We start from the raw sequence: 26,304 nt of genomic DNA, 5'->3' as shown, positions 1-26,304 counted from the left end.
TTCCATACATGTGCAGTTCTCACAAAAAGGAAGTAAACATTGAAGAGAGAACAAATATTCACTGTTTCCAGTAGGTGGTACCATTACACTTTCTGTCATTATGAGAGCATAGTCAGAGAGGCATAATAGAATACTTTTTTAGTTTCCAAAGAATAAATCAAATAATTTTTATTCCTTTATGAATTAAAACCAATAATCTGGCTGACATTAGAAGACTGAATATTGTATTCAGCAGAAGCTGTGTACAAATGAAGAAAACAGATAAGATCAATACTTAGATTGTGGTGAAGTGTAAAACCACAAGACAAGCCCAAAAAGCTGTTGCTAAAATACATACACTGGTGGTGAAATGTTTTCAAACACTTCAGAAAGTCTGTAGTATTGGTGGATCATTAATATGTAAGGGGAGCCCTAATGGCAGAAATGATTGTTGCAGAAATGCTAAATTAATTCCTTGCACCAATGTTCACTATGGAAGGACTTCATTACTTAATTGCCCTGTTGCAACTCTTCTTGGAGAAACTGCCTTAAAGTGCAAATAAAAGATGTTTTAGAATAAGCTGTTGACATTTATAGAAAAAACTGCCCTGACCCGTGGCATTTGCCTTACAGTTCTAAAGGGACTCAGAAGTGAAATTAGTACTGACTAACATGTAACCTACTATTCCTTACTCTGGCCTTTCTTCCACAAAAAAGGAAGGTTGAGAAAGTGCACATGTTTTGAAAAGGCCTTCAGGATGGATCCTGGTAAACATAGTCCAGTAAATCTAACCCTGTATTCAGTACATGGAAATTTGTTAAGGAAAAAAATGGTTGTTACAAACATGCATATGAAATAATGGGGGAAAAGGCAACTCGGTTTCTTGTAGAGGGAAATCACACCTCTCAAATCTCTTAGTATCCTTTGCAGGAGCCAGTAAATATATAGATCTGATATAAGCTGATCTGATTTTTACAGTGAGGGATGGGACTGTTCTACTGCGTGGCATTATCTTACCAGAACCTTCTCTGCTTCTTAGGTTCCTGTGCTTGCATCAAGTAATTTCAGGGTGCTTACCCTCAATTTATAAGATGTCAGGAGTCTGTCCTGCTATATATCTGCTCCCATTCATCCCTCAGCTCATAATTTTTATTCTTATCTATCCTGTTGCATAACTACTTCTCTTCCACGCAGATTTAATCTAAAAGTAATTGGCATATACTCTATCTGCCTTTTTAAAAGAAGTCTCTTTGGTTCTTTGTTGGGGAAACAGTTCAGAAATATCCAGGTTGTGAGCAATCCTGACTTACTTCAATTTAGGCCACATTGGGTTAATGGTTATTGAGGCCTAGTTAGAGGCTTTCTGAGAATGAGCTACTGGGAAAGAGATAACTTAATCAGCAACAGAGGAGGAAAATAGTTATGTGGGAAGAAGGTCCCGTGAGAATGGTATGTGTGGTTGGAGTACAAGGCCACCTGCATGATAAGATGATGTAAACAAGGCTTCTCTATATAAAGAGAGTGCAAGTTGCTAATAAACGATTTCATACAATCATATTGATGCGTACATGGAATCCTTAAGCCTCCGCAGATTGCTTTCCCACAGTTCTTAATCAATGTCATCATTTCTATTACATCCTAAAATACCCTCAAAATGATCCTATTTCCCTTTCATTATTGTCAGCAAGTACAGTTCCACTGTCAGCACAGGACTGATTTTATCTAATAGCTTTCTATGACTTCTTTCTTCTAATGGAATAGTACTTTTTGGTTGGTAAAAACCCACTATACAGCATAAATTAATGAACTGGAGAGATAGAATGACAAAAATGTTGTGCAATCTGATGTAACAAAGTGCAAGGTCTAGCATGCAGGGACTATTAAGAATTTCACATGTAAGCTGGGGTTCAGTAATTGGAAATGACAGAAGAAATATCTACATTTATTAATATGTCCCTACATTACTAAATGCCAATTTGATGCAGGCATGGAAAAGGCAATTCTGATCCAAAAACTTCTAAAGTATTTTAATTATATAAACTGTAATAAGAGCTGATTCTGATTTCCAAGGCTAAAGGAAGGTACACGGTCTATAACAGGTGAATACTCAATACAATGATTGTAGAAAAGGGAATAAAAGTCACTTGATTATTTAACATAGTAGAGTGAAGGCAAAAATGTGTTTCTTTTAGGAACATCCTGGGTTTTGTATCTTGGTTCACTGTATTTTTGTTGTGAGGTTTGCTTGTTTTTTTTATTAATCTTCCTTATATCTGATTTACTCACAGTCCAACCTGCTTTTATTTCCAGCATTAATATAAAATCTTGACTTGCTTACGTTTCACTAGCTACATACAAGACTATATCATCCCACTTTTGGGGATAGACACGAGCATTTTCTGACCTCAGCTTTCCAAATCAGTAGTAAAATACTATAGAAATAGTTTTATTGCTCTTCAAAATTTTTTAATTTTGACTACAAAGAATTATTGCTACTGAATTATATACATTTAACATTTGTTGGTTTACTTTCTTGCCACTGCTAGAGTTGTTGGCCACCTGTATGGCTTTTTACAACTTCAAATCTCAAATCCTTTCAGTTTGTTTTCACTGCTTCTGGAAGGCTTTCAGACCAGCTCTGTTGTCCTGTGTTTTGCTGGATTATTAAGAATTAGGCATTTCTTTCTGATTCACTGCCAGCTTGAACTGTGTTGCTGATACTAATGCAACAGATTTTACTGAATACCTCTCAGCCTCAAGTTAGCTGCAACACTGAAAAGTCTAACACCTTTTATTATCAATGCTTGCTGTATTTTGTGTATATTCAGTGGTGTAGTTTTGGATCACTAATGTAGTTTTCATTAACATTTCTGGTATTAATTGCTACTGTCTTTTTAATGTGAAATATATTTTTTTCTGTTATTACTTCTTGAAAATATTCTTCAGCAACTTAAGAACTTTACCTTGACTGGATCCCACTGACCAAAAGAACTTAGAAATTTATATGAGAAAAGTAGCAGTTTATGTGCAAGTGGCAAACTTATTGGGTAACACTTCTCAAAAATGCTTCCACGGTTTTCCACCAGAGAATTCAGCTTGCTAAATACTTGGTAGTGTACGATGTGAGGCTTCCGTCCTCCACTGATCTCAATTTGTGGTATTAACAATGTTTCAAGTTCTTCCTGGTTAATTAAAACATAATGGAATATTAGAATCATAAACACAGTCAGATTTTTAATAATGACCGACAGCAATATTTTCTGTGAACTATCAAGGACTTCTCGAGCATGTTCTTAATCACTGTAAATCAGCATAATTTTATTTGACATGAACTGGTCTTCCTGCCTATTGAAGTTTAAATTGCTCAGCCTGTTCTAAGTATCACACCAATTAAAAAAAAACAAACAAAGAAAAAAGACAATCAACGTTAACTTTGAGGTTTGGGGATTGGCTGGATTAATTTTGCAAGTCTTACATTTCTGTTTAGGTTATTTACATCTGTAAATTTTGCCTCTGGTCAGTGGGCAGTTTCTTCTAAATAACTATTAGGTTTCTCCCAAAGTAAGATTCTTACTGTATAGTAAACAAATGGCACCAAACTACTTCCTGGCTTAGACGTGGGCATAAATGTAGCAGATATCTAAAGTTAGATGAGGCTACCTCACCATAGGTAATTGCACTGATTTAAAGAAAACTGTTACTAAGAAATATAAATAAATAGATAGATAAATAAATAAATAAAAAGTTGTATCATAAGAATTTGGACTTAAAAATTATTTTGAAATACTGTTCATATATTTATGGCTCTTTATTTTGGTTGCCTGCATGTTGGAATGCATGGAGTTTTGCCTAGGGATGGATGAGGGGCTAACTGAGAGCTTAAGGGTCAGGATTAAAGGGAGGGAAGGGACAGGGGACAGTACAGTGAGGGACTGCTACAGGCCACCCAGCCAGGAAGACCAACTGGATGATGCACTCCATAGACAGATAGGGATAGCCTCATGTTCCTGGTCCTCATGCGGGTTATCAACCACCCCGATATCTGTTGGAGGGACAATACAGCAGAACATAGGGATGCAGGAAGTTCCTGGATGCATTAAGGATAACTTTAACTTCCAAGTGATAGAAGAGCCAACAAGGAGAGGTGCTGTGCTGGACCTTGTTCTCACCAACAAGGAGAGGCAGGTGGGGAATGTGAAGCTCAAGGGCAGCCTTGGCTTCAGTGACCACAAGATGACAGAGTTCAAGATTGTTAGGGAAGCAATTAGGGTGTACAGCCAGCTTGCTACACTAGATTTCAGGAGAGTGGACTTTGACCTCCTCAGGGATTTACTTGGTAGGATATCATGGGATAAAGCCTTGGAGGGAAGAGGGGTCCAATAAAGCTAGTTGATATTCAAGGATCACCTCCTCCAAGCTCAGGAGCCATGCATCCCAACAGAGGGCAAGTCAGGCAAAAACACCAGGAGACCAGCATGGATGAACAAGGAGCTCCTGGACAAACTCAGACATAAAAGGGAAGCCTCCAGAAGATGGAAGCAAGGGTGAGTAGTCTTGGAGGGATAAAGAGAAATTGTCTCAGCAGCCAGGGATTTGGTTAAGAAGGCTAAAGCCCTGATAGAATTAAATCTGGTCAGGGAAACAAGGGCAACAAGAAAAGGTTCTATAGGTATTTCTCAGATAAAAGGAAGACTAGGGAAAATGTGAGCCATCTCTGGAAGAAAATGGGAGACCCGGTTACCCAGGATATGGAGAAGGCTGCTGTACTCAACCACATTTTTGCCTCAGTCTTCACTGGCATGTGCTCAGGCCACACTGTCCCAAGTCACAGAAAGCATAGGCAGGGACTAGGGAATGAAGAGCCACTGAAGGAGGGAGTTGATCATATTCGAAACCATCTGAGAAACCAAAAGGTGCAAAACTCCATGGAACCTGGTGAGATGAATCTGCCGGTCCTGAGAATAGAAGCAGAAGAATTTGCTAAGCCACTGTCTATCATATTTCAGAAGTCTGCCTGGATGTGTGCAAAGCACTTGACACTGTCTCTAAATTGGAAAGACACGGCCTTGACAGATAGACCACTTGGTGGATAAGGAATTGGCTGGGTGGTCACACTCAAAGAGTTGCAATCACCAGCTGGATGTCCAAGTGGAGATTGGTGAAAAATGGTGTTCCTCAGGGGCTGGTATTGTGACCAGCCCTGTTTAACATCCTTGTTGGTGGCATAGACAGTGGGATTGAGTGCACCATTGACAAATTTTCCAGCAAAACCAACTGTGTGGTGTGGTTGACATGCTGGAGGTGAGGGATGCCATCCAGAGAGACCTTCACAGGCTTGTAAGGTGGGGGCGTGCAAACCATAAAGTTCAACAAGGCCAAGTGCAAGGTCCTGCACATGGATCAGGGCAATCCCAAGAACAAATATGAACTGAGTGGAGAAAGGATTAACAGCCCAGAGGAGAAGGATGTGGGGGTGTTGGTTGCTGAGAATTTTAGCATAAGCCATTAGTGTGTGCTTGTAGATGAGAAAGCCCACCCTATCCTGGGCTGCATCAAAAGACTCAAGCAGGTCAAGGTAGGTGATTGTCCCTCTCTACTCCACTACTGTGAGACCCCACCCTGAGAATACTGTGTTCAGTGCTGTAGTCTGCAACATAGGAAGGACATGGAGCTGTTGGAGTGAGTTAATAGGAGGGCCACTGTAGTGAAATGAGGCAACCAGGTGCCACTAATTCCCAGGGAGTGGCATGAGCTTGTGTTAAGCCCACCTGTGCCTGAGTAGGGCAGGCCCCCACTGCATATGAGCAGGACCAGGGGGCCAATAAAAGGTGAGTCCTGAAGCACAGGCTCAGATCATTTCTGAGCATGCCTGCAGAGAGGTCAGTTGCTTCTCTCAGCACTGCATTACCTTCATTGCACCACTAGTGCTCATCGCCCTTAGGGTGAGGTTCTGAGGAGTCTCAAACCCGTGGCCTCAGCATTGCTCGGGTTGTCTGTATAACAGCATGCTAGCTAGCTGTGCCACTCAAGCCTCACCCTAATCAGGCACAGGTGGGCTTAACACAAGATCATGCCACTCCCTGGGAATTAGTGGCACCTGGTTGCCTCATTTCACTACAGGCCACAGAGATGATTAGGGGGCTGGAGCACCTCTCCTATGAGGATAGGCTGGGAGAGAGAGGCTCTGGGGAGACCTTATTGTGACCTTCCAGTACTTGAAGGGGGCCTACAGGAAAGCTGTGGAGAGACTTTTTACAAAATATTAGGAAGAAATTACTTCCTGTGAGGTTGGTGAGACACTGGAATAGGTTGCCCAAGGAAGTTGTGGCTGCCCTCTCCCTGGAAGTGTTTAAGGCCAGGTTGGATGGAGCTCTGAGCAACCTGGTCCAGTAGAAGGTGTTTCTGCCCATGGCAGGGGTGTTGGAACTAAAAGATCTTTAACTTCCCTTCTAACCCAAATTGCTCAGTGATGCTTTTTTTTTTAAGATATGCCTTCTTACAACAGCCTTAATCTTGCTCACATGTTTAGATCATGAGTACAGCAGCGAAGTCGGTTGAGCACTATAAATTTACAAATAAAACTCATCTTGCATCATATGGTCATATAATTTAACAAAATAAGCAGTGGAATAGTTACCTGTACACGTAGTAAATTGTCTATTTCTGAATCAAACCTTTCTGTAATTTCACTTTGTATGCGCTCAGTAGCATCAGCCTCCTGTTCTTCTTCATCCTCTTCTTCTTCTTCTTCCATAAACTCTTCTTCGAGCATAGCTTCAATTTCTTCATTTTGATTCTCATCTTCCTCCTCAGTGGCTTCATAATGCTCCTCATTTGCTAATGCCTATAAAGATGAAATATTTTGTTGTTCATGTCTATGATACAGATGTTTTGAAGTAACATACATTAAACAAATGTGGAAGTATTTTGCTGAATGGAGCATGTATTGAGAATTCTTTTAAAATAGTTTTTAGTGTTCATCAGTCAATAGTTTCTAAAACAATTCAAATATGGCAAATTATTTTGCTAAGGTATGAATGCAAATGCTTCTGTTTGAAATCTTAGTAGCTTGTTTTCTGACCTCCTGTTTCTTTTGCTTTTGTTCTGCTAAAAGTTCTTCCCTTCTTCTAGCAATCTTCTCATCCTGTAGTGAAAAAAAAAAAAGATATAAGAAGACAGTATTTGGTAATAAAAGATCTCTAATAACTAGTGATGTAACCTTGAATAATGTTGTTCTTTCCACCTTAAAACTGTTTCTAGTTGTTGGAAACAATATCCACTATACAGTACCTGTGAAGTCAGCCTATTAGAGTTGCCAATCAACTCCTATGCTGAGGGAATTAAAGATGCAACAGCAGTACCTTGCATGAGCTGTGTATTTGATTCTTTTTACGACCACATTTACACTGCACTTTTTGTCCAGGACTTTCCAGGTGCCTGGTGTTCTGTCAGACACTTTTCTTGGGCTGTGAGATACCTGAGCTTCTGAATTGCACAGAAGAAGAAAGAAGCCCTAAATTATTTTTGCTTCCTATGATAAATCTAGGAACGATGTGGATGTGTGCAGCTGTGTCTCCTGGCTCCCATACCTGTTTCTCTTTGTGTTCTACACTGCTTTTGGAGATTTAGAGTCTGTGTTCAGATCTGCTGTTAAAATTATTTACTGAAAATTACTTGCTGCTGAGGACTTACTCTTATTTTTGCTTTTAGGTCTTTCAGTTTCTTTTTCTTTTCCATTTTTTGGTACTGTCTTTCTTTCCACTTTTGCAGACGTGGAGGAAAAAGACGGTTAAGAATGTCACTTTCTTCTACTTGAATATAAAACACAACGTCAGGACAGAGTCCTTGATCTGCCAAATACTTGGCTTCATCTGGAGTACGAGGGAAACCATCCAGTATAAATCCCGTAGACCTAGTTGGAAAAATAAAATATTTATCAGTATGCAGTTTAGTTTAAAGTGCAACACAGTGAAAATGCCCTTAATTTAAAAATAATATTTTTAAACTCCCTTATTAAATGTGGATGTTAGGAGTACACTTATAAAAATACTTTTCAGGTATCTTTTGACACTATAAAACTGATACTTCACTACATATTTTAATTGTTGTATTAACAAATCTATCTCTTCTGAGTTTTTAATGTGCAGAGATTAATTATTTTAAAAGAGAAAAAAAAAAACAAAACCAAATTGAGTCCTGCATAAAAACTGGTACTTCTCAAAAAAAAATGGAAGGTGCTCCAAACAGTATTTTGGTAACATCTGTCACAGAAACCTTGTCATATCGAAATTTATTTTTCAGAAATGCCTGACAATTTCTTTTTATGTAGGATGTCACTCAGCGTGACCTACATCTCTATTCCTGAAGATATTAAAACCAGTAAGTCCATGAAAACTACCCAGCTATTCAGATGATTTAATTCAATTAAAGTGCAATAAGTACTTTTTTCCAGTCCTGTGTAGAGTGCGTGAGACATTAAATTACCTTCAAAATATTAATCAAAAAGGAGCAATAAAACCAAGACTGGCCATGAGTCATAATGATTACAAGAGCCTTGAAATAAGCTCTGCAATAGTTATTTGTGATTGTGGACGTAATGTATAGTTCCTAAGATTAATAAAGGAAAGAGATAATCCAATTACAGTTACCGGAATGGCTCTTTCCTCCACCAGTCAAGAACGATGTTATTGAGGACTTCTGGAGGCAGTTCCTCATTATGCTGTAGATTTGCTTTGATTGCTTCTTCCTCATTAGTTAATTCCACTGCCTTTATACAAAGAAAATCCACAAGACAAATGCAAAAACAAAACAAAGCAAACCAAAACAATAAAAAACCCCTACTCGCTGCTAAGTTCTTGTGAAAAACTGGTTTTTAAGAATATATAACTCTGTGACAATGTTATGGCTGAGGGTGCAGTTCTCATGGAGTGGCTACCTGAAACAAACAGCACTAAAAGAGAATTAAAAGAGAGTATAGATTGGTGATTCTATATTAGTTTACATCAGTCACAATATCAAAAGACATGTTTTTTACAAGTCTACCAGACCTATCTCTACTATTCAGGAAAAAACCCTATGCATAATTTTTTGAAACATTTTGAGTATGTTTGTGGCAGTCTTAAAAAAACATCGTCAAGAACTACTATTTACAAATTTTGTCAAGTAAATAATTTAACATGAGTGATTTTCATCAAGTGCGAATTTTATAGGAAAGTCCTGTTCTGGTCTGAAGATGGTTATTTTGTGTATGGACATAAAAAAGTTAAGACTGTTACCTGTAGGCTTTTTTCAGCCTCAGTTTCAGTCATAGTCTGAGGAAAATCTTCTGGTGCCTGCGATAGATTTAGCATTTCATCATCATCTTCTTCAGATTCTTCATCAAAATATGGCCCAACTTTCTTTTTAGTTTTGGGTAAGATCAACTGCTGTAGATATTCTTCAAACTGAATATGGAAAATGCCTAATTTGTCAGCTATCTGTTGTGCACAAGTAGTTTTACCTGCTCCATGAGCCCCAAGTAAGCATACCCGTAAAGGAGGAGCCTGTAGGAAAAAATTGGAATAGTCTGTAATAATTTGGAATCTACAGTGCACCCTCTACTGCTTTTCACTTCCATCATATAAATTGCATCAGAAACAGTCACTTAATTTTCCATTTTAATTTTTCTAGGCTTTCTATTGCTGTTCCAAGAAGGTGACCTGCTCTCTTGAAATACTGAACAAATACACTGGCAGCTGATGCAAGTAGGAAAAAGTGACACTTCATTAGATTATTTTGGTAATCTTCCTTTCTCTTACCCTTCTTCCACTTACAAAAGAAATACATAGATAGAAAAAACCCCACCAATATGTGTGATTTATTAATCACATTTTATTATTATTGTGAGCTTTTATAATCTTTCTTTTCTGCTTTATTTGTATCACAAATTCAATGTATTAATTTAAGCGTATACTGAAATGTTACTAGTGAAGAAATGTGTTTTATTTGTTTCAAGGACTTGCTTGGTACATTTATTGTTGCCCAGAAAAAATCAGTAGTAATAAACAATTATAAATGGGATTTGAAAATAGATATTTTAGTATCTTATTCTCTTCCTTAAACAATTTTGAAGATTCTTACTTGTAATGGTTCATTGTGAGCCACATACTCCTCAGGGTTCTCCAGAAATTTATCTCTGTTCTCAAAAGTTGAAAAATAATAAAACTTTTCTCGATATTTAGCTGCATAGTCATTGAGTCCTGGGTAAAGAACAAAGTTCTCTTTCAGGCTGACTGGACAAAAGTGTTTTGTGTCTCCCATGTGCCTTTTATTTTCCTTAATTTTTTCTTCATCCTGAAAATATTATGAAATTTTTCGACTGTTTGAATACAGTAGTTCACTTATATTAAGTAGATCAAGTCAAATACATCAGCTGAGCACTAAATGAGAAAGGTATTCTCAGGAGAATTTGTGAGCTGAATATAAACCTATGAAAATACAGACCTTTTAGAGTCAGAAAACAAACCATCAAAAGTAGTGATAGAATTATTGAGAAAAGAATGACCATTTAAAATTTGAAATTATAACATAGTCAGCTGTTGAAGACCAAAATTAGGCTAAAAGTATGTGAGATAAAGTCTTCCTGCTTTGTTCTTGAAACTCACTTTCTGCCACTTTTTCATGTCCAGAAATACTTATCCAATAAAATGAATTTATGGAAAATCTATTTAATACTGCTCCAGTACAGTATATGGGTATCTTGTACTGTTGCATTTGGGGAAGGGATTCTCAATTATAGGATGAAAATTAAAGAAAGGCAAAGCTAGACCTTTAATTTCACTAAAGTGGTTGTTTGAATATTACCAATAGCTGAGGTGGAACATAGGAAAACATTTCATAACTCTGCATCTTCTGATGTTTACACAATGGCTCACAGAATCATTGTTACTTGACAGAAAAAGGACATATTTACTTCTTTAATAAAACCTGTCTTTGCCATCTGGCAAAACGAGGTACATTCTTTCTCTATATCTTGTGCCTCTCACTGAAGTAAAAAACACTACCAGACATAAAATAGGAATACAATTAATGTGTTCTATGCTGGTATTTATTCTGTAACAAAGCTGAAACTGAATCATAGAAAATCAAGTGCAAAGTCTGACTTCTCTGGGGCTTTGTTCAAACTGAAGATAAATGAGTTAAAATAGAAGCATAAATAGATGAAACCAGCATACTTACTTCTTCATCATCTTCATTTTCCTCTTCTTCATTATCTTCTTCTTCTTCCTCTTCAGCAGCCAGATCTTCTGCTTCCTCATCTAAGTCTTCAGCAGATAATTCCCAACCATAATATTTAAAAGGTGCTGAAAAGGTAAATTTTTTTTTCCTATTACAACATTTTTCATTTGGATGTGCCAGAATATAGTCTCTTTGTCCATAAAAGTAAGCACCAATATGAAAGCAAATCATGCCAAATGTATATTGTATTTCTCTAACTCACAGAAAAAAATGTTCTCCCAGGAGGTAGGAATTAATATATATTGCTTCCTCCAAAAATGGAAATTCTACCAACTGAATAAAACTTCTGTACTATCCCATTATAAAAAGTATAATACTTTTGTACCTTTTCCCATTGAAAAGTTATATTCCCCACTCTTGCTACCTCTTAAAGGCTGCTTTTCAGCTCACTGACAGAACATGGCATGTCCTGATCCCACTGTAAGTTGGTAATACAGAACTGAGTATAATCCAGCTCCCCAGTATATTCATCATACAAGCTCTCAAAAATCCCTCTTGGTAGGTTAAGTGTACATGAACAGTATTACTTACTTTCCATAGCCAGCACACTTTGATTAAGCAGACTTTCTGGAGTTTGCTCAGCAATCTCTAAAACAGCAACCTGAACTAGAGATGACCTGTGGATTTCTGACTCCACTGTTTGCCAGTCGTTCATGAAAAGGCTGATCTTATTTTTAATTATTTCCATTTCTGGCAGATCTATAAATTCATTGTCTTCAAACTCAGGTAGCATGATTTCTGAAAATCAAATAGTATATAGAAAGCAATGCTCTTCTCAAATGTTTTGCTTTTAAAAATTATCATTATTTCTTGAGATTTTTTTTTTCCTGAAATACAGTGGCATATTTTTTTTAATGCTGCTTTCCCACCCACCATGAATATGAACTATTATATTACTAGTTTACAAAGACACTTCTAAAATGCCAAATTCTTTCTGTACGTATAGTATATACTGATGCTTCCACAGGAAAATAACAAGGTCAAATTATTTAACTAAATTTGCATATAGCTATTCAAATTGGCACACAAATATAATGACTCTTTCTGCAAAGAAATATGAGGACTATATAATAATCTTAAAATTATGATTTAACAATAGCTGGTTTTGACACTCTGTCCTTATGGACGTACCTCATCTGGAATATGTCAGTATAGAAAGCAGTAAAGAGCAGAGTGGATGATGCTGAACGTGGCAAGGAACATAAAGAATTATAAGAAGGGCTTCTTCAAGCATGTAGTCAGAAAAGGAAGGTCAAAGAAAATGTACACTCCCCAATGAGCAAGGCTGTCAAACTGGTAACAATGGACAAGGAGAAGTCTGAGGTACTCAACAACTTTTTTGCCTCAGTCTTCACTGGCAACCTCTCTTCTCACAGGTTCTCATGAGACAGGGACTGAAAGAGCAAAGTCCTTCCCACTGTAAGAAGTTTTGTGACCCCTCAGGAACCTGAAGTCTATGGGAGCTGGCATGATGCAAAAGTGGAAAATTAAGTGCATAAGTGTAAAACCAGAAACATTGTACCCATATTTGAAAAGGTTAGAAAGGAACTACTGACCTGTCAGCTTCACCTTGGTGCTTGGGGAGCTCATGGGACACAGCCCCCTAGAAGCTATGCTAAGGCACATGGAGGATAGGAAGGAGATTTGAGACAGCCAGCACAGCTTCACCAAGGGCAAATCCTGCCTGGCCAAACTCAGGGCCTTCTGTGGTGTCAACTGCCTGGACTTCTGCAAGGCAGCTTACAGTCCCCCAACAATATCCTTCTCTATGAATTTGAGCAGCAGAACTACTATACTGACACCTCAGTGGCTAATCTTCCATACATTTGAATGATTATTAGCTTAAACATAAATGAAAAGTACAAAAGGGCACATCATTGAGAGGAAACACCTCCCAGATTTCAAATAGCCTGATATTGAATTAGAAATCAATTTTTTCTTGAAAAACATTCTCATTTTACTGAACTAAATGTTCACTATACTGTAGTGAAATGAGGCAGCCAGGTGCCACTAATTGCCAGGGAGTGAGCATGAGCTTGTGTCAAGCCCACCTGTGCCTAATTAGGGTTGGCCCCCTGGTCCTGCTCATGCGCAGTGGGGGCCCACCCTAATTAGACACAGGTGGGCTTGACACAAGCTCATGCCCACTACCTGGCAATTAGGGGCACCTGGTTGCCTCATTTCACTACACTATACATATATTATTACATTAGTTATCCCCTGCAAAGATATTTGTGTCTCTTGCCATAGTTCTAAATTGGAATATGAAAATACCTTCCCTTTTCTGTACATTAAAAGAAGTTGTGTAAATGCTACAGTTAATTACGTTGCATTTTGCAGTGATGTATCCAAATGAGACAGAGACATAGCCGGGTAAAAGCTGCTCAAATTTAGGCAGCTGTAATGTGTTATGTAATGATGGGTCCATTTGGAACATCAACCTTAAGAAAATAAGCAAAGGATGCATTAATAACTAGGCAATGCTAACTGCTTGTTGCATGTGTTATCTCTGGCACATGCACACTGTAGAGATCACATGTGCTGCCTGGTGAACCACAGCCCTATTCAAAGCAATAACTTCTAGAAGGTGGAAATGATGCCTTCTGGATCCAGCCTTTAACAGATTGTCTTTTACAGTCCTGCCCTTTAAAAACCTCTCAGTTCTCATAGGTCATGAAACTTTGGAAATATAAGGGCAGAATAATGAATTACAAGGAATATTTGAAATATTCTGAGACAGAATATTGAACATTGTTACAAATTCAGTCATACAAACCCATATGCACCTTAACCTCAGAAACCCTTTTAATTTATGTTACACCTCTCCTGATAGGCCCTACTTAGCAAATGATGGACCAGCATGTGTTCCAACTCTGATTCTCTACTCTAGACACGTAATTCCATCATATTACCTATGTGCATTTTCTTGCAATTAATGCATATTTATGGAGTTTAAAAATAGATTACACAGGCATAAGTGAACTGGAGAAACTTTCCCCTGAAAAAGAGAGAGAAGCAACAAAAAAAAAAGGTCCTATTCCTAGGTAAAAAGGGACATCCCAAAAACTGGACAACACAAACATGGCTCTGGTTCAGATATTTGAACCTTGTTGTAACAAAAATGTTGCCTCCCTGGCATATCATAGAATCATAGAATTGGCTGGGTTGGAAGGGACCTAAGATCATCAAGTCCAACCCTTGATCCACTACTGCTACAGTTACCAGACCATGGCACTGAGTGCCACATCCAGTCTCTTTTTAAATATCTCCAGGGACAGAGAATCCACTACTTCCCTGGGCAGCCCATTCCAATGCCTGATCACCCTCTCTGTAAAGAAATTCTTCTAATATCCAACCTAAACTTCCCCTGGCACAACTTAAGACCATGCCCTCTTGTCTTGTTGAAAGTTGTTTGGCAAAAGAGCCCAACCCCCCCCTGGCTACACCCTCCTTTCAGGGAGTTGTAGAGAGGGATGAGGTCTCCCCTGAGCCTCCTCTTCTCCAGGCTGAACAGCCCCAGCTCTCTCAGCCTCTCCTCATAGTGTCTGTAATATGATTTGTTTCAAACTGGGTCTCAGGAAACAAACACTGAAAATACTTTTAAGTAAGTAAGGCAGCTGTACCTTTGCTATTATGTAGATTATTATAATTCTGCATGCAGAGATGATTTATAGTGAGAAGAAAATTTTAAAGACAGAAGAAACATAGTAAAGTACAATACTTGAAAAGGGAGTAAGGGTTTAAAAATAAATTGATATAAAAATGCAAACAAGTTTCCTTCAGAAGAGGTGGTGCTTTATCTAAATGCTTGTTTTAATTTATTTTCCATAACACAGAGGTGATAGAAAAATAGCCTTTGCAGCCCTTAATCTGGAGCTTTTACAGGGGATGTCTATATGGCAACCTCTGATGTTCTTTTGCTCTGTGTCTTTTTTTCCTTTTCTGAGCATTGTTACCATAGAGACAAACAATCCTCAAAGGCTTTCTGCCCCCATGTTCTCCAAGTGAGTTGCTGGGGAAGGAAAGGCTTTAATATTTTTTTACAGTATTCTGCTAGTATTAGGTATGATTTGTTGTGTCCTCAGTCCATATTCAAAAACAAAAAAGATGAAAAAAAAAATCCTCCTGTCTTCCCCTCTCAAACCCTCCCAAAGCTGAGGGAGAGGCACCAAAAGTCAGTGTGTCTTCTTCATTAGAGTTTAAATATCAAAATAAACAGAAAAGCAAAATGTAGGATAACTGTGATACTTCCATTCCTTGAAACTTGTATGTATTTCATTATGAACACATTTTCATTTGTCTTTTTGAAACAGACCATGTATTTTGTTCATGCAGACTTTTCATACCTACTTTTAAACATAAGCTGCCAGATAATTTGCCAAGTAATTTTCAGCATTATTTCAGTGAAATGCACTTAGTAGACAAATTTATACTGTGTGTACTGATTTATGGTGTTAGGAAAAAAGTTCAGTTTACAGATTAAGTTAATTCTTATGGATTTCTGAATAAAAGAGTTATGTCAACCTGCAGTTTCATCAGTGCTCTCTTTATCTGTTATTTCCACAGGTCCCTGTACACTTTTATTCATTTAGTATTTTGGCAGTAGAGGCAATAGTGGGATTTTGTTCTTCAAAATGCTAATCCTTAATGCATTATTTTTAACAGGAAATAATAACATGCCTAAATATACTTATGGTGTTTAAATAACTTGACTCTGTCTATTCCATTATAAACTTCTTTAAAAGAAAGTAGTTAAGGTAATTAATTATATTTACAGCCAATTTTTGAATACAGTAAAAGCTTCCAAAAAAGGAAGGCATATAATTATTGATGCTAGCAAGTAAGAGAGTTGTTATTTGCTACAAATCCAACCTGTAGGTGTAGATTCTTCATAACCTGCGGAGTCACTGGACTGGTTCTGGAACATTTGTTCAGGCTCAGGTGAAAGCTCCTCATTGGTCTCCTCAAATTCTGTTGACACAAATAAAATCATTAGTAACTTTAAGAAACTACAGAAGAACTATAGAAATAAAGATATTTTTTTGTCATACTGCAAAACTTATATTTGATCACCTGCACAAAAGGACCAAGGCATTTTAGGATCAGCTACCTGATTTGTGGGTAAGTGCAGACCATCTATCAGATGCCACATGAATTCTGAATCAAGTGGAGAATAAATCTATTTAATTCAGTGCTTTAGCGCAATAATATTTTCCATTCATTATAAGCTATGTGATCTGTACTCAAACTATGCAATTATGCTCAAAAACAAGACCTGGCAAAAAAGCACACTTGGTCTTCTACAGAACAGCTCTAGCTTCTATCTGATGGCAGTGCTTCTGACTTCAGGACGGGCTTGTGCACCTGAAGGCTGATGTTATTTTTCCAACTATATGAGCTGCTCAATAAAGAATATTACCTTTTCCTACAAGGCTTCTTTTGCTTATGTCCTTCCTTATGACCACTGCTTGAGTAATAAAACACCACTAGTACCTCTCAACACGCTATGATTAACCAAAACTCAAATCATCTTAAACAAGAATGTATTTTGAAATCTGGAATTATCACATTTGTTTTCATGTACATCTCTTTTAGTAAAGAAACAGAAAGCATCAATGTAATTTCAATGTCCCAGTGAGGTTACAAAAATTGTAATTATTGAAATGCACATTTTTTAATATAGGACAGAAGAGACTGTATCTGTTGTAAGGGACCTCCAACAATCACCTAGTCCAGTTGTGTAAGCAATTCATGGCTGGCCAACTTAAAGCATTTTATTAAGGGAGTTTTCCAAATGTCTTTTAAATACTGACAGATTTGGGTCATTAAGCACCTCTCTAGGAAGTGTGTTCCCATGTCTGACCACCCTCTTGGTAAGGAAATGGTTCCTAATGTTCAGCCTCAACCTCTACTAGCACAGGTTTGAACCATTCCCATATGCTATGATACAGGAGACATCAAAACAGCATGATAGCTGAGCTTTCATTTTTGTATCATAACTGCTATATTAATAAAACCAAAACTATGAAGCTATCATTCATTTATATTCTTAAGATATGTCACGTGGAAGAAAAGCTGCAGTAAATGTGCTGATGGTATTATCTGTGAAATAAAACAGCAGCCTGACTGTATTTGGGTGAGTATTTTGGTGAGTCAGTATGGGGACAGTATTGACTACTGAAATTAAATGTAGGTGTAGGAAAACAATTTTCTCTAAACAAGGACTTACCACATTTTAAGAGCAGGAGTGTGTATATGACATTATTACTTCCACATTAGTAATTGTTGTTGTGATCTACTCAGATCAAAATGAGTTATATATTAAAAACTAAGATAACTTTGTTGTTTGAGACAGATAATATAATATCTGTGTAGAACCCTTTATATTTAACACTTTAGAACTTGTTCTAAAGTTCTTTGGAGTAAAGCTCTTTGGAGAAGAGCTGTGTTCTATTAGAAACTAGAAAAAGTTAGAATGCAGAGTTTAAAAAAAATTATATGCAATTTAAAGAGTACTTTTTTCAGAGAGTAGGTGAAATGTTAGCTTATTAAAAATTAAAAGCATGTTATCATATGCAGTCTATCTTAGCCTATCTGTATGACTTAGGCTTTGTTATCTATAGGTAAACACCAGACAGGATAATGAAAGAAAGTGTATATAAGCTATATTTACAATGTAAAACTTAAGCTTGGCCATAATGTTTTTCTGCAGAAAACAGTATGCTATGTTCAAAAGGAAGACAGTAATGGCAGTCGAGGCCCCCACTGCTGAGAGAAAAAAACTAAGTAGGAATTCATGCACTCCAGTTTTTAATTTCAGCTCCAGGCCTTAGCTGGTAATTTAGGCTATGAAACCATAGCAGAGGAAGAAAGTCCTCTAAAACACCCAACCTAGTTCTCAATGCAGAGACAGATACTTGTGCATGGTACTTCACCTTGGCAGTAGATCCAAACCAAACAGCAACATTCTTCTAAGGAAGTATGCAGTGATTAAAGAGGGCAAAAGGGAGAGTTCAACTCTGCAACGTTTTTGACTGCTGAGGTTCAAAAACATTGAAAATAATTGGAATGAATGCTAAACCTTGGCCCAACTTACAGACTTGTCTGAGGTGCAAAAATCCAGCCTATTTGTGACCAATGGCCTGGCCCCAGAATCTCACTTCTCTCATATTATCCACTCCTCCCCAGGACACTTATCTTTTCATTGATAGAAACATAGTAAAGCACAATTCTGATAAAGAAGTGTGAACTTTACAGGAAACAAAGAGTGACTAAATGAAAATCATACACAGTTCTATCAATACAGAAAGAAGTAAAGTAAGAAAGTTTTCATTATTGTTATTAGAGTGCAGACTTCATGTCATACAATTATTTTTTATGTTGTTACGTTATGTTATTAAAGACTAATTTCCATAAGCACAAGGGAGGGAAGAAACTATGACAAGTGGGAGAACCCAAATAACTTGATGAGAACAAACAAAACCTTGACTTGGCTTCCCTCAGGGTGATTAAAAGATGGTGAGGAAGGCATTGACTGGGTGTGAAATCTATTGACATGAGTCAACCAGAGAGGCTCTGTCTGACTGAGGGGGATTACTGCCTACAAGATATGAGATTCATTAGTGGATGCCAGGCAAAGCAGTGTGGCATTGTAAAAAGCAAAGCTGTAAAATCTGCATAAAACCCAAACTGCTGAATGACTCGAAACACACAGCTAGATAAAACAGAAGTCATATGATACACACCTTTCTCCTCAGAAGCCTCTTCCTCTCCTGTCAGTATTTCTTGCATTTCTCCTCTGTAAGATATTATTCATCTTAAGGTAAGACTTCCTATGTAAATACTACTGAAACAAGTTGGAGATACATTATATACAAAGAGAAGATGTGGAAATACACTGTTGGGAATTAAAATATAATTTGGGTTGTACAAAATAAAACCCAAATATGTTTTATCCTCTAAAAATGTTATTGTGTCATTGCATCAAAAGGCTGGACTAATGAAAGACTGAGAAACATGAATTTAGCAAGACAATCTTCTGTCATGATATCTTCTGACTGAAATAAATACACCTCAAAGTTAACACATACTGGATCATTTCCTACACATCACAATTAGTCCGAATATGCTTTTTTATGATAGTAGTGCTGGTAAATGCACTGATACCATTAAAACAAAGTAAGGCTAGAATTTTCTCATGCTCATTTTGTAATTCAGATATTTGGAATATTTTACCTCTCTTCTTCTTCCTCTTGTCCCTCTTCTTCTTCCTCTCCTTTTGCTTTGTTTAATAATGCTTCATTTGCTAGTCTTTTCAAAATCTTAGAATCAATCTCATCTTTATTTGCTAAGTATGTTCTGCGTAGTAGATAGATTCCTGCAGTACAATAACACACCAGGAATGAGTTTTATGCATGTGTATAAACCTAACATTATTTGAGTTTGGCAAATTAATTAACAAATAATAGACAAGTTTCTTTTTAAAGCAAACAGAAGGCACATATACCACTGAAATGTTATCACAGTGTTGCTTCCTAAGGTTTTAGGGTTTTGCTTTCAGTTTCAAGAATGCAATAAACTGAGTATGAGATATGTGAAGGTTATTAAGGAAGCCCAGAAGGGGAGAGTAACATTGACATTATTTGTCTTATATTTCCATATATTATGAATTACTCTGCCATTTATTTTGTTTATATGTCTAGAAAGAAAACTATAAAGAAACAGATAAAAAACATTAAAATAAAAATATAAACAATGTACACAGCTATACCACCACAGCTGGTTGACAGAATGAAGAATACACTGTTACTACTATGAACTCACTGACTTGGTTACTTTGGCAAATATCTCTATGATATTTGACTGTGTGGCTAAACTGCATTTTCATCAGTGGAGTTACACCAGTTTACACTAGGTTCAGGGAATAGTTTACAGACTAGTGACTCAAAATCCTGTGAAAATGTATACTTCACAACTACATTATTATTTAAGTAACAGAAACTAGTGGGAATCAAATAAAGAGTTAGATTTGCCCAAATGGAAATTGCCCAAGTGTAAACCAAACCAAACCAAACCAAGCAACCCCAACCAACCAAAAACCAAAATGAAACAATATAGCTAAATTCCAGGGAACTTACCCAGAAGCAAAAAGCTACACTTTCAGCCAAACCGTGTAGCAGACATTATGATCTTGTTCTCTCTTTCATCCCATGTTACTCATACTCATTCCTCCTATATCTCACATGATCACTACCACCAGCTAACATAAAATGTATCTTTATCTATATTGGAACCGTGAGAAACAGATTACTTAACTGTTAGGAACACCGGTGTCAATTTGAAGCAGATGACATTTTTGTGTGAAGAGTTTATATTTTAAAGCATTACTTTCAATTGAATGTAATTTTGAGAAAAGGAGAGTGAGTGAACTGACTTATTTAAAAAATTAAGTTTGTAAACTCATCTTTAAATAATTCTGCATCAGTACTCTTGTGAAAAAAAAGGATATTAGTTTTCAGTGGCTTTGCCTGGGGACCTAGCCATGCACTCTCCCATCTTTGTATTTTCTCACAGTGTTCTAAAAAGCTCCTATGCCAAAGAACATTAATTAAATTATTGTTCAGAGTCCAAACGACACTGAACTGAAGCATCAGGGTTGTGAGCACAAAAATTTAAGTCTCATGAAGGATAACTCTAATTCCTAGGAAAGGCTTACATACCCCTAATATTCTGTCATTCTGTGATGTATGCTTTTAAGATCTATGAGACTAGAGAAACAGAAGTTGATTGCGTGGAGGAGATGGCTACAAAGAGTATAAAATAGATTTCTCAGATTAGAACAAGTAATTGAGAGCTAGGTTTTGAGAAACAGTGGGAATGGCAGAGAGGTGTCCAATGCAGGAAGGAAGAACATAGTTTGAAAGCTCTAGAGAAGTCTTAATTGGAAAGCCTCTGCTATGGATTCCCTTCCTTCTGGGAAGGAAAAAATGGGGCAGTTAGTATATACCAGTTTTCAATATGGTTCCCATGAAGAACTATCTGTTCCCTAGGTGTCTGATCTAGAAAAAAATCCTTTTAGGGATGATTAGAAAACATTTTATCTAATTAATTCGCTAATTTGTTTAATTATGAAAAGTGAAGAGATAGTTAAGGTCATTTTGAAAGAACATCTCCTGTCTCAGTTCACTCCCTGCAGAAATGGCTAGAGTTGACTCCTGTTGTTACTTAGTACACTGTTATTAACATTACATTACTGCATACCAACTACATGAATAAGGTACTATTTTTGGGTATAAGAAAGGATGATGCACCATGTCCCAGAGGCTGGGTTCATAAATATTTCAATCTGCTTGAAATATCTGGGAAGCAAAGGTGAGGCACAGAAATGCAACTTGTCCCTAAGTTCTTTCTGAAGGTATCTGAGATGAAGTCTTTCTGAATGTTAGGAACAGTACATATGATTTCCTGACAAACACTAGATCTAGAATTTCCCCATAGCAATGTTCAGTCTGTATTTAATCTCCGTATGAGCTCCAGCCACAGTAGAAGATTTTTTGTTAACAGGTTGAAGTTGATACAAAATTTCACAGAACTATGTGACTAAACAATTTAGGTACTGTAAACTGAGTTCCGAGAATGATTAGCTTACCAGATGACATTCTTTTCAATAAACTCTGTAATCTTGATATTTATATTCAGTCACAAGGTCTGAATAAGTCTCTGAACTAATTCTAAAATCAGGTCATTACTGAGCTTTCTTGAACCACGTATAAACAGACCTATCAATACTTTCAAGGGAAGTTTCTGCTACTGAAAGACCTTTTGATAGTGGACTGGGTTGAACAGGTAATGATTAAACATTGCCACATGTTTACCACATAATGATTTATCATTGCCACATGATAATGAAACTGGTAGTGTGGTATGAATCCATTACTAAATGAACTGGCAGACAAAACAGTGTAGGAGTCTGTCCAGTTTTTCATGCCTGGCCCCAGACTTCCTTCCTGGTTCAAACAACAAAGTAAAAACCCTGTCCTCTGAAATCATGGGTACTGTACTAAGCTATTGTTTCAATCTGATAGAAGTTGCTCAACTTTTTTTGACCCCAGGATAGGGAACAGAATACACCTGCATATAGGTGTTGGGGAAACAGCTCAGAAATATACAGGTTGTGAGCAATCCTGACTTACTTCAATTTAGGCCACATTGGATTAATGGTTATTGAGGCCTAGTTAGAGGCTTTCTGAAAATGAGCTAATGGGAAAGAGATAACTTAATTGGCAACAGAAGAGGAAAATAATTATGTGAGAAGAATCTTTCTGTGAGAATGATATGTGTAATTGGAATACAAAGCCACCTGCATGATAAGATGGTGTAAACAAGACTTCTCTATATAAGTGAGTGCAAGTTGTTAATAAACGATTTCATACAATCATATTGATGTGCACATGAAATCCTTAAGCCTCCGCAGACTGTTTTCCCACATATAGGTTTTTCTTACCCCCAACATTTTCTCTCAGAGGCAGTTCGTATCTATAACCCCATTTTGCAAGTAGGGAAACCAAGGCAGGGAAATTTGCCTGAGAGACACATTGCAGAATGGTGGCCAGAAAAGCACAGGATACAAAATCTGAAATTGAAAGAGTCCGGTGGTATTTACCGTTGACTGTAAACAGGAGGAAATTGTAAATAGGATTATAAATAGGAGACTTAACTACTAGTTTTTCCTGTAAGCGTGCCTTATGTAACTTATGTAACAGAAAAAGAAAAGATTAAGTTTCATTATTGTGTGTTTACTGACCATGTTTTTCTGTATCCTTCAGACAGACAACAGTGTCCGGTAAAAGTCCTTTTTCTGATAAAGCTGACCAGTGATCTACTGAGAGTGGGTAATTATCTACCACCCATCCTCCTTTTTCTGGAGCACCAGGAAACCTGTCTTTGTTCTTCTTCATAAGCTGTTATAAAATGTTGGGTTCAGTCAAACAAAAAGAGAGTCTGTGAGATGTTACAAAAGATTGCACAATACAAAGTATTTTCTGTATGTTATTTTTCCCTATTGTAATTTCAGGTCAGTGAAAAGTAAGACATTCATAACTATTTTTGGATGAAATATAAACATTTTAAACAGAAAGAAATTAATGTGCTGGTGATTTTTTAAGGTTGCCTATAAAGAATTCAGATTTCAGTTTCAGTAGTTATAAAACAGTGAAACAATTCAGAACCATTTAAGATTCTTGAATAAATATCCATACACAATTCTTTTCAAACACTTGTTTCTGGTGCTGAGTTTTTTAATAGTGAGTAACAGTATAAGAACAGGGCAAGCATACAGTTACTCTTCCCTCAGCTATTCTCCCATCCATTCACAATTTGAAGTCCACGTAGTTTGCAAGACAGAACTAATTTATATCTTTATATATAGTAGTCCCTAACAGATTTGCCTTTCATGATCTTGATAAATCTCTCCTGAGTCCTACGTAAGCTTTCAGACTATGTGATATAGGCTAAGCTGATCTTTCAAACAGAAAAATTAAGAATATTTACTGATAAAATATAAATTGTTACAGATTGCTCTTAGAAAAAAGTTAACCTGGTAAATAGTACTTGTAGTTTTACCTCTGCAATAGCTCTCTCCAGTACTTCTGCATATATTTCAGGTGACAGTGTAAATTCAGAGACTGATGCACTTTTCATGGCTTCCTCTACCATTGCTTGAACTTCTGGGTGATCAGCAGTTATCTCTGACATTCCTAAAAATACAGATTTTTTTTAAAGCATTTCAAATATTTCTGAAGTACTTATTTATTCTGTTCAGAAGTAACTGCTAGAAAATTAAATCCAGCTACTTAAGAATTACAGTGCAGTCATTTTAAGCAATATTACACAGCCATACTGAGAATCAAATACCATTCTTCTGAATGTTGTTCTAGAGGATATCTAATAAAGATAAGTTTTAAGGTCTTAGCTTGCTCTATCATTACAAAAAAAACTGTAAAACAATTTTCTCCCACTAAGTGAAATATTGTTTCAATATAAATGGAATTACTTTTATGTACAAGAACAATCAGGCACCTGCAGCACCTGAGAATTTTTTTAATTATTATTCTTTGATTCCCAAACCAAAAAAAAATTGAGATAAATTAAATGCAATACAGATTCATAGATCAAGAAGTTTATTGTCAACAATCAAGAAGACTGTGTTCCCTAAGATAAACAAAACATTCATATTGGATCCATATTTTGTTGTTACTTGCTGACACAACAGACTGTAAGTTTTAAAAAAATAAACTCTGAGGAACACCCAGAGTTCACAGTTTACACACCAATTTGACAAGATTTGGTGAAGAACTGTTTTAAGCAACTGCAGTATCTACTGTGTAAAGAGAATAATTTGGAAAAAATGCCATGTTTACTTTCTGTAATAATGCCAAGATTTTTCAATTATTGTGTTGATACTTTTTACATGCACTAATTTACACATTATCAGGTTATTTTTGCCAAGTTAAAAGTGCCCTGGAAAAGGGACAAAACCTAACTGTTTCCATTCTGCAAAAAACCTCAACACAGCCCCAAACCAAAACCAAACAGACTTTAGAGTTAAAATAGCTAATGATACTATATACTGCTTTTCTCCTTTTCAAGAAACAGATCTATCTTTAGTGCTATCTTCAATATCTTTTGTTCATATAGAATGTCAAATTTAAGGAATAATATAATAAAAGAATTAAATGCTTTACTGTAAAAAGACAAAGAAATTTGTGAAAACTACTTCACAATCCAAATATATTTAATTTCCATTTTAACTCCAAATAAGTACTCTTCATTAATATCCCTTAATTGGATCTATCCAATAATCTATCTTCCTTGGTTGAGATAAAATATCAGCCTGTTCTGTCTGGAAAAAATATCACCATTTATAAAACATGTCCGATTTGCAAACATAAATATATTTCAACAGTTTAATTAAAACATAGCATACTTCTAGGTTTCTCATATTCAAGTGGCAATAATTCCTACTTCTGAATACAGAACTTCTATTTTTTATGTATGTTTGTGAATTAACACCTAATCTTCTTATTTACTAAAAACTTCTGAAAATCTTATGTTAGAAAGATTATGTTAGTAAGTAGCAATACCAAACTTTTTACTGAAATACATGCTGAGGTCAATGGGAGGTTTTTGGTATTAATGGTTTAATGTCTTTCTATTACAGAATTATGGAAATTATAATATTCCTACAAGTGTAAAGGAGGGGAAAAAACAACTTCCTTTTTTAATTTACAAGACACACTGAAGGCATGGAATGACATGCTTAAAATAGATAAAATTTACTTTTTACTTTTTTGGATGATGGCAGATTCTATATTAGTACCTTCTTCCAAGTCTCTTTCTTCTCCGGTTTTAGTGGGGTCTTCAGAATCATCTTCTTTGACATCTGTATGTTCTTGCAGGTCTCCTGTAATTATGAAATTGTATTAAATTCACAGAAATTATTATACCAGTAGAAAATTCTTTTATACAGGTACTTCACCACTCCTATCTGACTAAACCAGCTACATGTTAGCCTTCTCTTCATCTGCAGCCTCCCAGTTGTGGAATCTTCCAACACATCTCCTAGGAATCATGGGCACTTTTCCATTTCTAGTGGAGACAAGACTAGCACCCATCAGCTTGTGAGACACAAATAGCTCTCTACCAGTACCAGTTTTTCTATGCCTGTCTCTCCCCTTAAAAGAAAAGAGATCAGAAATATGACAGAAACCAGAGAAGAATTTAAAAATACAGAAGTCCAGAGCAGCTCTGCAGTTCAACAAATATAATACCCTCCTCTATTTTCTCCCCAGACAGAACAATGCCATTCTGTTTGTGCTGGATGTCATCTGAGCAAATTACCAGACTGGGACCCTCTGGGTGTGTCTGTGTTACCTTTTCAGTTTGAATCAGAAGAGTATATTTTAAGTGAATCTCCTGATTCTACTTATGCTTTGGTACACATGCCTTGGAATATGCAAACTAATTGATTCCTTCCAGATGTACATTTA

General features: G+C 36.5%; 1 protein-coding gene across 1 annotated transcript in view; it reads right to left on the bottom strand.

Moving 5' to 3' along the window:
• The window catches only part of AK9 (adenylate kinase 9), a 56,753-nt gene that overhangs the window by 11,449 nt on the left and 19,000 nt on the right, over positions 1 to 26,304 (bottom strand). Inside the window, exons 14-28 of the mRNA XM_030447961.1 lie at positions 25,602 to 25,718; positions 23,879 to 24,012; positions 23,061 to 23,217; positions 19,493 to 19,634; positions 19,003 to 19,055; positions 16,130 to 16,228; positions 11,789 to 11,995; positions 11,198 to 11,322; positions 10,100 to 10,312; positions 9,256 to 9,522; positions 8,629 to 8,747; positions 7,673 to 7,892; positions 7,062 to 7,124; positions 6,618 to 6,824; positions 2,944 to 3,162 (exon numbers count right to left, since the gene is read on the bottom strand). Of these exons, the coding sequence (XP_030303821.1) occupies positions 2,944 to 3,162; positions 6,618 to 6,824; positions 7,062 to 7,124; positions 7,673 to 7,892; positions 8,629 to 8,747; positions 9,256 to 9,522; positions 10,100 to 10,312; positions 11,198 to 11,322; positions 11,789 to 11,995; positions 16,130 to 16,228; positions 19,003 to 19,055; positions 19,493 to 19,634; positions 23,061 to 23,217; positions 23,879 to 24,012; positions 25,602 to 25,718 (2,342 nt within the window). The remainder of the gene's footprint in view (positions 1 to 2,943; positions 3,163 to 6,617; positions 6,825 to 7,061; positions 7,125 to 7,672; positions 7,893 to 8,628; positions 8,748 to 9,255; positions 9,523 to 10,099; positions 10,313 to 11,197; positions 11,323 to 11,788; positions 11,996 to 16,129; positions 16,229 to 19,002; positions 19,056 to 19,492; positions 19,635 to 23,060; positions 23,218 to 23,878; positions 24,013 to 25,601; positions 25,719 to 26,304) is intronic.

This window comes from Calypte anna, chromosome 3 (assembly GCF_003957555.1).
Source record: "Calypte anna isolate BGI_N300 chromosome 3, bCalAnn1_v1.p, whole genome shotgun sequence".
NCBI lineage: Eukaryota > Metazoa > Chordata > Aves > Apodiformes > Trochilidae > Calypte > Calypte anna.
Note: the sequence above shows the minus strand (reverse complement) of the source record. Positions and strands in the feature narration are given on the sequence as shown.